Raw genomic sequence first — 14,799 nt, forward strand, 5'->3', positions numbered from 1 at the left:
CAAAAAAAAAAAAAAAAAAAAAAAAAAAAAAAGAATCGCTTCTTCCCTTGTCCTTCCCTCTGCAGTCCATCTCCTTCCTTCCCTTTCTCCTTTTTCACTCTCTCAATTTGTTTCTTCCTCTCTTCTCTCCCTTTCTTCCTGCCCTTTTTCCTCTCTTCCTAATTTCCCTTTCTTCCTTCTTCCCTCTCTTTCTTTGTCCCTTCTTCCCTCCTTTTCTCTCCCCTTCTCACTTCTTTCCTTTTCCTCTCTTCCTAACTTTCCTTACTTCCTTGAAGGTCTAATTTGTGCTAGACATTCTATTAAATACTAGAAAGGCAGTGAGGAGCAAAGCAGACATAAAACCTGTTCCCATGAAACTTACTATTTCTTTGTAGATAAAATTAATAAACTTACCCTTTTTTGGTAGATAAAATAATAAACTTGGATAAATTCTAGGAGATAATAATGCATCTGTGCATATCAAGAGAATCATATATGCTTTGGGAAAATAGGGAGAATTCATCAGGGAGAAAGGAAGGTGGGGGATATTTCAGAGAATGTATTGGGTATGGAAATGGTTTGGTAAAGTCATTAGAAGGGAGAAAAGAGATTATGGATTATGCCAACTTTTTGAGGCTGCAACTGAAAAAAGTTATTCACTTGAAAGAAACAGGGAAGATTGGAAGGAGTGTTAGCTTTTAAATGAAGATGGTTAAGTTAGCTTTGATTTTGTTATAAAATGCTAGCAGATTTGGTTTTCATTAATTGTTTTGGACATGCAAGTTCATAGTCATATGACATGCTTTCTTTTTTTATAGAAGAAATATACCTGCAGTTTGATGAACTTAACTTTATTTTGTTTTATCATTGTATTATTTTAAATCTTAATTCTCTACTGGCATTTATTTCTGGGCTAATTATAAAAAGTCATAAAGTTTTATCTTTCACGTTTACCAAAATCTACTGGAATTTTGTGATTATTGAAAAAATAAAATTGAATTAAATAAAAGAGTTAGATAGAAATAATGGCTTTTTTGTAACATTCAAAAGGAGATTCAGTCAAATTTAATTACTGTCTACTTGTATCTGTATTTTCGTCATTATTGTCTGTGTATTTTTTCCCTGAGGTTTGAATCTAAACTAAAATTTAGATGAGGAGAATATTATACACACAGAATATTATGGGTCAGTTCTCTAAACATTATCAATAACATCAATAAAAACCCTTTCACTATGGAAAATGTCAAATATTGATGAAGACAGAGACTAATATACATACCCACAAAATTAAAAATTAAACAAAATTTAAAAAACTAAGATAATGAACTTCCCATTGAGTCCTCATCACTCAGCTTCAATGATTCTCAACTTATTGTCAGTTTTATTTTCTTTCAATTTTTATTTTAGATTCAAGGGTACATGTACAGGTTTGTTACAGAGGTGAATTATGTGTTGCTGATGTTTGGTGTACAAATGATTTCACACCCTGGTAGTGAGCATAGTACCTGATGGGTAGTTTTTCGATGCTCACCTTTCTACTAGGTCCTCACTTCAAGTAGGCTATGATGTCTGTTGCTCCCATCTTTCTGTCCACTTGTACTCAATGTGCAGCTTCCACTTATAAGAAGAACAGGTGGTATTTGGTTTTCTGTTTCTGTGCTAATTCTCTGAGGATAATGGCCTCCAGCTGCATCCATGTTGCTGCCAATGACATGATTTCATTTTTTTTTAAATAGCTGTTTAGTATTCACTGGTGTTTCTGTTTCATTTTTTTTTTTTTTTTTTAGCCAGTCCATCGTTGATGGGCATCTAGGTTGATTCCATGTCTTTGCTATTGTGAATAGTGTTGTGATGAACATACAAGTGCCTGTGTCTTTGGTAGAATGATTTATATTCCTTTGGGAATATACCCAAAAATGGGATTGCTGGATTAAATGTAGTTCTGCTTTAAGTTCTCTGAGAAATCTTCAAACTGCTTTCCACAATGGTTGAACTAATTTATATTCTCACTAGCAGTGTATAAACATTCCCTTTTCTCTACAGCCTTGCTAACTCCTGTTGTTGTTGTTGTTGTTGTTTTTTTCCTTTTTAATAACAGCTATTCTGATTGGTGTGAGATGGTATCTTGTTGTGGTTTTGATTTGCATTTCTCTAATGATTAGCAATATTGAGCATTTTTAAAATAAGCTTGTTGGCCATGTATGTGTCTTCTTTTCAGAAGTGCCTGTTCATGTCCCTTGCCCATTTGTTTTTAATGAGGTTGTTTGTTTTTTGCTTTTTGATTTAACTTTCTTACAGATTCTGGATATTAGACCTTTATTGGATGCATAGTTTCAAATATTTTCTCCCATTCGGTAGATTATCTCTTTACTCTGTTGACACTTTCTTTTGCTGTGCAGAAGCTTTTCAGTTTAATTAGGCCCTACTTGTTTATTTTTGCTTTTGCTGCCATTGATTTTGGAAACTTCATCATGAAATCTTTGCCAAAGCCTATATCCAGAATGGTATTTCCTAGGTTTTCTTTTAGAGTTTTAGGTTTTATATTTAAGTCTTTAATTCATTTTGAGCTGGTTTTTATGTATGGTGAAAAGAAGGGGTTTAGTTTCGATCTTCCACATATAGCTAGCCAGTTATGCCAGAATCGGTTACTGAATAGGGAGTTCTTTCCCCATTGCTTGTTATTGTCAACTTTGTTGAAGATCAGATGGTTTTAGGTGTGTGGTTTTATTTCTGGGTTATCTAACCTTTTCTGTTGGTCTACAGATCTGTTTTTGTACCAGTACCATGCTGCTTTGGTGTACTCTAGCCTTGTAGCATAGTTTGAAGACAGGTAGTGTGATGCCTCCTGCTTTTTTCTTTTTGCTTAGAATAGCTTTGGCTATTCAGGTTCTTTTCTGGTTCCATATGAATTTTATAATAGTTTTCTCTAATTCTCTGAAAAATGATGTTGATATTTTGATAGAAATAGCATTGAATCTGTAAATTGCTTTGGGCAATATGGCTATTTTAACAATATTTATTCTTCCTATTCATGAGCATAGAATGCTTTTTCATTTGTTTTTGTTATTTCTGATTACTTTCAGCAGAGTTTTGTAATTCTCATTGCATAGATCTTTTGCCTCCCTGGTTAGCTGTATTCTAAGGTTTTTTTAAATTTCTTTTTCTTTTTTTGACTGTTGTAATTGAATTCTTGATTTGGCTCTCAGCATGGACATTATTGATGTACAACTATACTACTGATTTTTGTACATTTGATTTGTATTCTGAAAGGTTAGTGAAGTTGTTTATCAGGTTCAGGAACTTTTTGAAATAATATTTAGGTTTTTCTGAATATTGAATCATCATCAGTGAAGAGGGATAATTTCGACTTCTTATTTTCCTACTTGCATGCCTTTTATTTCTTTCTGTTACCTGATTTCTCTGGCTAGGACTTCCAGGACTACACTGAATAGAAGTGGTGAGAGTGGGCATCCTTGTCTTATTCTATTTCTTTAGAGAAATCCTTCCATCTTTTGCCTGTTTAATAATAATGTTGACTTTGGGTTTATCATAGATGGTTCTTACTATTTTGAGGTATGTTATTTGATGCCTAGTTTGTTGAGAATTTTAACATGAAGGGATGTGGAATTTTATTGAAAGTCTTTTCTGAGTCTATTGAGATGATCATGTGGCTTTTGCTTTTAGTTCTGTTCATGTGATGAATCATATTTATTGATTTACATGTGTTGAGTCAACTTTGCATCCCAGGGATAAAGCCTGTTGGATCATGGTGGATTAACTTTTTGATACACTGCTGGATTTGGTTTGCTAGTATTTTGTTGAGGACTTTTGTGTCTATGTTCATCAGGCATATAGGTCTGAAGTTTTCTTTTTTCATTATCTCTCTGACAGTTTTTGGTATCAGAATGTTGTTAGCCTTATAGAGTGAGTTATGGAGGTGTCCTTTCTCCTCAATTTTTTGGAATAGTTTTGGTAGGATTGGTACCAGTACTTCTCTATGCGTCTGGTAGAATTCAGCCACGAGTCTGTCCTGTTAGGGCATTTTCTGGATTTTTTAAAATTACTGATCAAGTTTCAGAACTTGTTATTGGTATGTTCAGGATAAATATTTCTTTGTTATTCAATAATCAAAAGTGTATAGTTTTAGGAATTTACCCATTTTTTTCTAGATTTTTTAGTGTGTGCATAAAGGTATTCATAATAGTGTTTGAGAGTTCTTGTATTTCTGTGGGATCTGTAATGTCCCCTTTGTCATTTCTGATTATGCTTATTTGGATCTTCTCTTTTTTCTTTATTGATCTAGTTAGTGGTTTATCAATCTTATTTTTTGAAAGAACCAAATTTTGACTTTGCTGATCTTTTTTACAGATTTCATATCTCAGTTTCCTTCAGTTCAGCTCTGATTTTGGTTTTCTTTTCTTCTGCTAGCTTTGGGGTTGGTTTACTCATGGTTTCCTAGTTCCTCTAGGTGTGATGTTAGCTTGTTAATTTGAGATCTTTCTAACTTCTTCATGTAGGCATTTAACACCATAAACTTTTCTCTGAAAACTGCTTTAGCTGTGTCCTAGAGATTCTGGGATGTTGAATCTTTGTTTTCATTGATTTCAAATAGTTTTTAAATTTCTCCCTTAATTTCATTCTTTGCCTGAAAGTCATTTAGGAGCAAGTTTGTTTAATTTCCCTGTAATTGTATGGTTTGGAGAACTCTTCTTGGTATTGATTTCTATTTCTGTTGTACTGTGTTCTGAGAGTGTGATTGGTATGATTTTGTTGTTTTTAATTTTTTTGAGAATTGCTTCATGGCCAAGCATGTGGTCGATCTTAGAATATGTGCCATATGCAGATGAGAAGAATGTATATTTTGTTGTTGTTGGGTATTCTGTTGATGTCTGTTAGGTCCATTTGGTTAATTAAATGTTGAGGTTAGGTCTTGAATATCTTTGTTAATTTTCTGCTTCAGTGATCTGTCCAATACTGTCAGTGGAGTGTTGAAGTCTCCCATTATTATTGTGTGGTTATCAAGCTTCTTCATAGGTCTCTAAGAACTTGTTTTATGAATCTGGGATCTCCAATTTGGGAGTGTATGTTAGGAGAATTAAGTCTTCTTGTTGACTGGAAACTTCTATCATTAAGCAATGCCCTTCTTTGTCCTTTTTGATAATTGCTGATTTAAAGTCTGTATTGTCTGAATTACGAATTGCAACCCCTCTTACTTTTTTGTTGTTGTTGTTTTCTGTTTGCTTGAAAGATCTTTCTCTATTCCTTTCCTTTCAGCATATATATATGTAATTTATGTGACATGAGTTTCTTGAATATAGCATATAGTTGGGTTTTGCTTCTTTATCCAACTTGCCACTCTGTACCTTTTAAGTTGGACACTTAACCCATTTATCTTCAAGGTCAATATTGATATGTGAAGATTTGATCTTGTCATGTTGTTAGCTAGTTTTTATATAGACTTGATTATATAGTTGCTTTATAGTGCCAATGTGATATGTACATAAGTGTGTTTTTGTGGTGGCAGGTCTTACATTTCCATGTTTAGTGCTCCCTTTAGGACCTCTTATAAACATATTTGATAGTAATGGATTCCCTTAGAATTTTCTTGTTTGAAAAGGATTTTATTTCCCTTTCACTTAGGAAGCTTGGTTTGGTTGGATTTGAAATTCTTGGCTGAAGTTTCTTTTCTTTCAAGTTGCTGAATATAGGCCGCCAATCTCTTTTGATTTGTAAACTTTCTGCTGAGAGGTTCACTGTTGGCCTGATGGGATTCCCTTTGTACTTAACCTGGCCCTTCTCTGTAACTGCCTTTAACATTTCTTTCCTTGGTGTTGAACTTGGAGAATCTGATGACTAGATATCTTATCTTTCCCAGTATATTTTAAAGAGTCTCTAAAATTCCTGAATATGCATGCCTACCTGTGTAGTGAGGTTGGGGAAATTTGTGTGGACAATATCCTCAAATATATTTTCCAAGTTGCTTGTTCTCTATCTCTTTCAGAAATGCCAGTGAGTCATAGGTTTGATCTCATCACATAATCCCGTATTTCCTGGAGGTTTGTTTTTTCATTTTAAAAACTTCTTAATTTTTTTTTCTGGCTGCATTGATTCAAAGGAGCAGTCTTTGAGTTTTGAGATTCTTTCCCAGCTTGGTCTATTTTGTTATTAATGCTTCTAATTGTGTTATAAAAGTCCTATAGCAAATTTTTAATTTTCAGAAGTTCAATTTTTTTTTTTTCATAAAATGACTATGTCATTTTCCAGCTCTCGGATAATTTTATTAGTTTCCTTGGATTGGGTTTCAGTCTTCTGTATCTCACTGGGCTTCCTTGCCATCCAGATTCTGATTCTGTATCTGTCATTTCAGACATTTCAATCTGGTTAAGAGTCATTTCTGGGAAGTTATTGAGGTAGTATGTGGAGGTAAGAAGACACTCTGGCTTTTAGAGTTGCCAGAATTCTTGTGCTGATTCTTTCTCATCTGTGTTTGCTGATTTTGTTTTACTTTTTTAAATTGCTGTCCTTTGGATGAAACTATTTGCTTTTATATTCTTTGATGTTTTGAGGGTTTGAAGGCAGTATAAATTGTATTTAGTTGATTGACTTCATTTCTGGATGCTTTCAGGAGGCCAAGGCTCAGCTTAGCACTCCTGAGCTTCATGCCAATGCCTGGGGGACTGGGACTGGGCATGTGGCTTTGTTCTTTGACCTCTCGAGGTCAAGCACTTTCTGCACTGGAAGGGCTGAGATGTTCCCAGACTGCTGACAAAACACTCTGATGGGGGCTGTTGGCAAAAGCGCTCCAGTGGTGGGGGCAGGGTACCACAGGAGAATGCCTTGAGGGAAGAGGTCACCAGAGAGTGCACACTAGTGGGGTGATGGTGTGAGGTGCAGACAAGTGAGAACCAACAGGGCAGCGGGGAACCACTGGTGTGTGTGCAGCGGTGGAACATTATTGTCGGTCTTACTTCATCTGTATCTGTATCCAATTCCCAACGCCCAAATTATTTTGATGAAAATATCAAAATCATATCATTTCATCTGGAAATATTTGTACATACCTTTAAAAGACAAGCAGTCTTTAAATATATATCCATGATCGTAGTAACATACTACACATTAAAAATAATCCTTTGATGAGGAAAAAATGGAACCACATTTTCAAAGTTGCTATTGTTTTAAACTTTTAAAAATTTAACAGCATAGTTGAAACATTTGACAACAGATGACATCAAGCTGGAACATTTTCAGTTTTGCCTCTTAGTATAGAGACTTTGATGTGTACCTGAAGTGGCTGAAGCCATTGACACTTGGTCAAAGATTTTTCCATCATGATGGTGTGAATATCCAGATAGTCCAATACCAGTAAAGTTCATTTCAACTTAAGCCTTAGGTTCCATTCTATTCACGAGAAGAATTAATTGTATTGGGGGCTGAGGCAGGTGGATCACCTGAGGTCAGGAATTCGAGACCAGCCTGGCCAACATGGTGAAACCCCGTCTTTACCAAAAATACAAAAAAAATTAGCCACACTTGATGATGGGTGCTTGTAATCCCAGCTACTCCAGATACTGAGACAGGAGAATCACTTGAACCCGGGAGGTGGAGGTTGCAGTGAGCTGAGATCACACCATTGCACTCCAGCCTGGGCAATAAGAGTGAAACTCCGTCTCAAAAAAAAAAAAAAAGAATTAACTGTAAAAGATTTCATGAGTAACGCATCACAGGAAAGGAACCTTGGCTAAGAAGTTGATGTGTTACAAGTAGCGTCAAGCAACAGTTTGTACCCTTACAGGCTGTTAGGAGACTCTCAGTTGGCGTCTCATTGTGGTCAGGTGCCAGTTTGGCTGGAGTCGTCTGGAAGCTCGGTGTACCTGGGTGTCCAAGATGGACATTTCTCTTATATGTCCCATATCTCCTCCCGAATGGCTGAAATAGCTGGGGATCAGCTGGTGTCTCCCTGTCACCACCCAGCCTAGATTAGTTTGGGTTTCTTCACAGCTTGATGGTGTTGGGTTAGATTTCTGACCTGACAGCAGTGTTCCTCAACAGTGAATGTTCCATGGATGTCAGGGAAACTTAAGTTGTTTTGACTTGGCCTCAGAAGTCACATAATACGTTTTCTACCTTTTTCTGTTGGCCGAAAGCTAGTTATAGGCAATCCAAGATTCAAAGAGAAGGGCACAAATATTGGGTGGCAAGGTTCATTGGGGGACTTCTTTACACCTACCACAGTATTTTATGAATCTGATTATTTTTACACATCCTTACTATTTCCCCCCATGCCTTAGAAATTTTTATATTTGATTTTTTTTTTTTGACAGGTTATCAAGGATCCTCCACCACCACCACCCCCTGCACCAAAAGAGGTAAGTGAGTGCCTAAAAAACTGATATGGTTGTTTGTTTTTTCCCATATGCAGATACGTTATCCAAATTCGATTAATTTTGTCTGTTAGATAACTATGATACCTATGTACTGACTTTTTAATTTATAAAAATCAGTGGTTATTTTTCATCCTCTTATGATTTATTTCATATGCTAGAGGAATGAGACCTTCATACATTGCTAGATATAAACTGACCATTGGAATCAATAGTACGTAAAGATTTAATATACTTTTTATACTACTATATCAATAGTTCTGATGTCACTTAGGTTATTTACAAAAAAGATCCAGGCTGACAGTTGAAAGATCCTATTACTTTCTTCAAAATTCTTGGTGCTTTTATATTATTCTGTTAGCCAGAATCATGTTAGGAACATGAAATAAGGAATGTGCTGGTGTTGAATATTTTCAAAAATTCTCAGCTGCCTATCTTTTCAGTTCAAATTTCATAGAGTCCAAACCTACACATACATTGATGTTTTAATGACTGTTAAAATGCTGTTCTAATTTTAATATTTTATCTTTCTAAATATGAAGTGATGAAAGATTTGAAATACCAAATGATTCCCATAGTTAAAGAGCAACTTCTGGTTACCTAGGGATGATGTAAGAGAGATTCCTAACATTTGAGGAGGGAAAGGAGTTCTCATATCCTGTAGAACTCCACTCGAAATTTATGCATGTAAGGGTAAATACATCCACATGTTCTATATATAATTTTTTCCATAGTAATGGAATAATTCAGAAAAATATTTAAATATGAGCCAGTTCTGACTAAACAGTATTTAGTTGGTGGGATTGTAAACTAGTTCAACCATTATGGAAAACAGTATGGCGATTCCTCAAGGATCTAGAACTAGATGTACCATATGACCCAGCCATCCCACTACTGGGTATATACCCAAAGGATTATAAATTATGCTACTACAAAGACACATGCACACGTATGTTTATTGTGGCACTATTCACAATAGCAAAGACTTGGAATCAACCCAAATGTCCATCAGTGACAGACTGGATTAAGAAAATGTGGCACATATACACCATGGAATACTATGCAGCCATAAAAAAGGATGAGTTTGCGTCCTTTGTAGGGACATGGATGCAGCTGGAAACCATCATTCTTAGCAAACTATCACAAGAAGAGAAAACCAAACACCGCATGTTCTCACTCATAGGTGGGAACTGAACAATGAGCTCACTTGGACTCGGGAAGGGGAACATCACACAATGGGGCCTATCATGGGGAGGGGGGAGGGGGGAGGGATTGCACTGGGGAGTTATACCTGATATAAATGATGAATTGATGGGTGCTGACGAGTTGATGGGTGCAGCACACCAACATGGCACATGTATACATATGTAACCTGCACGTTATGCACATGTACCCTAGAACTTAAAGTATAATAAAAAAAATAAAATAAAATAAAATAAAATAAAAGAAATTAATTAAAAACTATTTATAAAACATATTTCCGCAGGAGGAAGAAGAACCTTTGCCTACTAAGAAGTGGCCAACTGTGGATGCCTCCTATTATGGTGGTCGAGGGGTTGGAGGAATTAAAAGAATGGAGGTTAGTATCTTAAAAAAAAAATAGAAGCTGCTAATCTGGAGCATGTATTCCTAGGACTATTAAGCCATGGAAACTGTACTTTTCACAATTCAATATTATAATATCATCCATTTATGCTTAACACTGGGTCTTTTCTGGATACATTTTTTTTCTATGGAATCATCCTAGCCACTGCAAAACTGGCCTAGAAGAACTGGTTTCCTTAGTCAAAGGATTGCATTGATAAGACCTCTGAATTCTAAGGGACAAAACAAAACTAGGGTTTTTCTTATTTTGGAAAAAATTACATCATAGAATGTCAACTTTGAAGAAGCCAGCCACTTCAAGTTGCAACAATGTTCTTCTTTGTAAAGATCCAATAGTAATCTACTATTTGAGAAGAAAATGTTAAAATATTCAATAGCATGGATCTGACCTTATCACAAATATAGAGAAAGCACATTTAATACTTTGTTAGTTGCCACTTATGAACTATTGTAATTGATATTATATATCATTTATAGAATGCATTGAACTTTCGGACTAGCCCAAAGTGTTGATTAACATTGAACTTTAATATTATACCTTAAAAATCAAATAAGGTTTTCTTATCACCATGAACTATTTTTTCAAAGTGATATATTATTTAGTAATAAGCAATTATTACCAGCACTGAGCTCTTAACAACAGTATAAACAGGCCTGCATCCCATCCCAAGGAGCAATTCAAGAATTTTTTTCATGAACACATTGACTTTATTATAAAATCCTGGCATTCCTTCCTTATTAGTTATAATTTTCCTTTCCGATTAGAATGTGTTTTATGCATTTTACCATTGTTGCACATGTTTCCTATTGTCATATCTGCTTTGCGCCAGCAAAACTTGATAACCTAATGAACAACCCCACAATTATTGCAGTTTTCTCCTTTTATACATTACAATAAAATTCAGATTCCCGAGGCGAGTTTCCCTTTTCAGAATAAATTTTGCTCTTCTTCAGAAAAAAGCCCAGACATACTGAACATGGTTGTCATTCCCAAAGTGTTTATATAGGTCATCTGACAGTGATTCTTACTTTTCTGGACCACATTAAATCTTGAAACAATGGACATTTTCCCTGAGAGCTTGCCCTTTATTGTTGAAATATCCTCTGAGACGGATACCTCATTGCTAATTATCCATGGTTAAAGGCAATTGCTAGACGCAGTTAAGTTGGTCTTTGGAGAAGTTATTGCATGTGTTTTTGTGTGCTAGAAACTGAGAATCGCAAACAATATAAGAGAACATGGCTAGGCAAGTTCTTGTTGTTTAACATGGAAGGTTATTTTCCTTTCTTACTTTTGTTGTGTCATTCTAGACATGGAAGGGTGGGAAGAAAGTATATAGGATGTTCCCATATGTATAAAACATACACTTTTAAATAAAGCTGTTACAATCAAATATCCAAATATGATCTGTAACAACTTATTTTTAGTTGATTTCACCTCATTCCAAAATGTGTGTGTAAAAAGATCTGTATAACAGGGGAAAAAAAGACTTGATAGGATATACCAAAAATGTGAGTAGGTTTCTCTGGATGGAAAATTTTCAATCTATGCTATATATTTACTTATTTTTTAAATGTATTTGAGCATGTAGTAGTTCATATTCAGAATAATAAGCTTAATACCATTTTGAAATTCACTCATGTAAAATACTGCATGATAATAAAGTAAGGATATTAGTATGTGAGCCTTAATTGAATAAATACTATTCTTGCTTTAAAAAACTAGGAATATGTCAGATTTTTGTTAGTTCAATATTCCAGTGTTGCAAAGATTGAATTCTCTTTCTAAAGGAAAGGAAATGTGTGAGTGAGATCCTGAGTGGGTCCTGAGTTAAAAGGAACATTATTGGTTTATATTTATGACAGCCAAGAGCACACACACATCCCTAACTAAGCGATAGTTCAAGTTTCAAGAGTTATTAACTCTTACTATGTGAAATTATGTTGCCCACCCATCCTTTTCAGTTGAACAAAATCTGTGACCAAAAACCTCAGCCAACTTGTAATAAATCTGGGTCCATTTTAGTTTTGGGTAATTTTGACTACCTTGCATGAAGTATTCCATCAATAAGATGGAAATAAGAATGAGAATGAAGAAAAAAATGGAAAAGCAAGTGTGGATGTTACAAAGGGAAAACACAATAACACAATACAGGTTGAGAGTCCCTTACCTGAAATGATTGGAGCTAAAAGTGTTTTAGATTTTGGATTTTTTTCAGATTTCAAGATATTTGCACATACTTAATGTGATATCTTGGGGAGAGGACCCAAGTTTAAACATGCAAGTTATTTTTGTTTAATATATACCTTATACACATAAGAGGAATATGTTTGACATACTCCTTATATACACATAAGAAGAATATGTGTATAAGGTGTATGTCAAACATAAATGAATTTAAAATATGCAATAAATACACAAACATAATGCACAAGCATAAATGCATGTTATGCTTATATATTTTGTAAACAAAATATACAAACATAAATGAATTTTAAAATAGCACAATGTTTTAAAACAATTTTGTGCGTGAAACAAAGTGTTGCCTGTGACCCAACAGATGAGGTCAGGTGTGGAGTTTTCCTCTTATGCTGCTAAGTGGCACTCCGAGGGTTTCAGGTTTTAGAGCATTTTGAATTTTAGATTTTTGAACTATACGCAACCTGTGTATAAAAATACACAATAACAATTGAACTGAGAATTAAGCATCATCAAACATTTTCAAACATGAATTTATTTAAATGTGGAGAGGGAAAACAGAAAACCACAATGTTTCATTTATCTGCTTATTTGTTAAGAAATCTGGAGTGGATGATGGGGAGTTCTCATTATGTGGCCCTGGCTGGTCTTGAACCCCTGAGCTCAAGCGATTCTCTCGAATTCTGTCATGTAGCTGGGGCTATAGGCAGGTGCCGCCGTGCAAACAAAATTTGTTTTAAAAGCATGCTTATTCAAACCTGGAAGGTACTTCTCTCTCTCTCTCTCTCTCTCTGTTTTTTTTTTTTTTTTTTTTAAGAAAAAAGCTCTTAAACTAGGAAAAGTAAAGGAATTATAGAAATTATGAGCACATGTGAATTACAGAACACATTTTTATAGCTAAGGTTATTTTAAGCCAGTATAGGGATTTTTACCTAGAATATTTTTTCTTCCTTCTTCTTTAAATTAAATATTTAAACACTATGGTAATGGGAATTTTTAGAAAGCTGGAACTGAGATGATGTTAATAACAGCTGTTAGCACAACTGATCCACAATACCTAATGACTTCAAATGTGTGTTTCTGCCAATTCAGTGTGAAACTGTTTTTGTTTCTTTTCTCGATTCTGAAATTGCTCCTCAATGATATAACCTCCTAGTCATCCAAATATGCTCTGGAAATTATGGAATTTTATTGCTTATAATGAAAGCCAAGTGGAGTTGGAAGAGTTTAGCTATCAAGCTTACACTTATTTTTTTTCCATAATAAAGCCCGATATATTAATTCTGCCAAGGCTTCCTTTAGCAGTCTATTCTTGTTATTCTTTTGTCCTTTTTAACTGTCTCAATGTGGTCAAACTAAAATATTAAAATTTATGCATTCATACACATATACATATATATGTTTATTTAATTGCTTTTAAGAGTTTGAAAACTCAAATAATTTCTGGTTTCAGACTTCGAGTAAGTGAGAATTGTTTGTGGTGGTAATGATGTTAATGATGATTAAATAGCTCCCTCATGAACTAAAACTAATGAATTTATTTAATGAATCTTCTTTAGACTTCAGCAACTACATTTCTCAAGTACAGTCATTTGATAGTCTAGTACCCAGAAATGCCACGTTGGGTCAGAGCTCTAGTTTAACTAGCTTCATATATTTTTTTTAATCTGAGAATAGTGCCAATGAAACTAATAGTGCCAGAAAGAAGAATATGATTATCATGACCTTTGCAATATCAACTGTGAAACATAGGCGAGGGAGCTGTCTATGCTAAAGCCTCTCATTTCTGAACGGATTTAAAGTGTGTCTACCTCTCTTTCTACCCTGAATGACTTCTCTAAGTTAGGACATTTGTGTCTTTACTTAATTGTGTATCTTCTTTTTTTCCTTAAAATTGAGCCTGTACAACTACAAGGATATGTGTCCTGATTTTAGAGTTTTTAATACAATTTAGCTGTATCTAAAGATTTTATAAGTGTTAGTTTATCTAGGTGATGACACTGTGTTTGGAAAGAGAAGGTCATTTCTCTGGAAAGAAAGCCAACTATCTAGGTCTAAAGGTTTAATGGTGTTTAAAACAATTTTAACAACCTCGTAAAAAACATTCTAGTATCATTGATCACACTGAAAGATATGGATACATTTTAATGACTCAACAGGGCCCACTTGAAATTGAAAGCCCATTCTAAAATTGTAGTAAAAAAAGGTAAAAACACTTAAGTAAGCCTTATCAAAAAGACTGAATAGTTCTTTCCATGGATAGTAATCTTCTCTATCCCTGCCCACTAATTCAGATCATTAAAATGCTTTAGGAAGTCTTAGGATTTTTTTTTTCTTTTTAGAAATCACTTAACTCTGGTGTGTCATAGTGTGCCCTGGGTAGGTCTTAGTATAGGGTTTTAGAGCTTCACTTCTCTGACCTTGCCCATCTTTGGTGATGTCCTTGGTTTTTGTAGGACTTTCCACTACTCCTGGTTGGACATGCTCTTCTCCAGGGGCTGCATCCTATTTACATGCCCAGTTTGCTTCAAATTTAGCTCTTAATTTCTGCCTATTGAAAAGTAAAGCAATCATTTGATCATATGGTTTTTCAATGTCAAGATTTTTCAGAGGAGGAAATTTGCTATAATT

The 14,799-nt window shown here is 34.7% G+C and overlaps 1 protein-coding gene across 4 annotated transcripts in view; it reads left to right on the forward strand.

The window, feature by feature from the left end:
• The window catches only part of ANTXR2 (ANTXR cell adhesion molecule 2), a 163,502-nt gene that overhangs the window by 79,448 nt on the left and 69,255 nt on the right, over positions 1-14,799 (forward strand). For all 4 annotated transcript variants that reach the window (XM_023222473.2, XM_023222472.2, XM_023222470.2 and 1 more), the window contains exons 13-14: positions 8,304-8,348; positions 9,850-9,942. In XM_023222473.2, coding sequence (XP_023078241.1) covers positions 8,304-8,348; positions 9,850-9,942 — 138 coding nt within the window. The remainder of the gene's footprint in view (positions 1-8,303; positions 8,349-9,849; positions 9,943-14,799) is intronic.

This window comes from Piliocolobus tephrosceles, chromosome 3 (genome assembly GCF_002776525.5).
Source record: "Piliocolobus tephrosceles isolate RC106 chromosome 3, ASM277652v3, whole genome shotgun sequence".
NCBI classification, from domain to species: Eukaryota; Metazoa; Chordata; class Mammalia; order Primates; family Cercopithecidae; genus Piliocolobus; species Piliocolobus tephrosceles.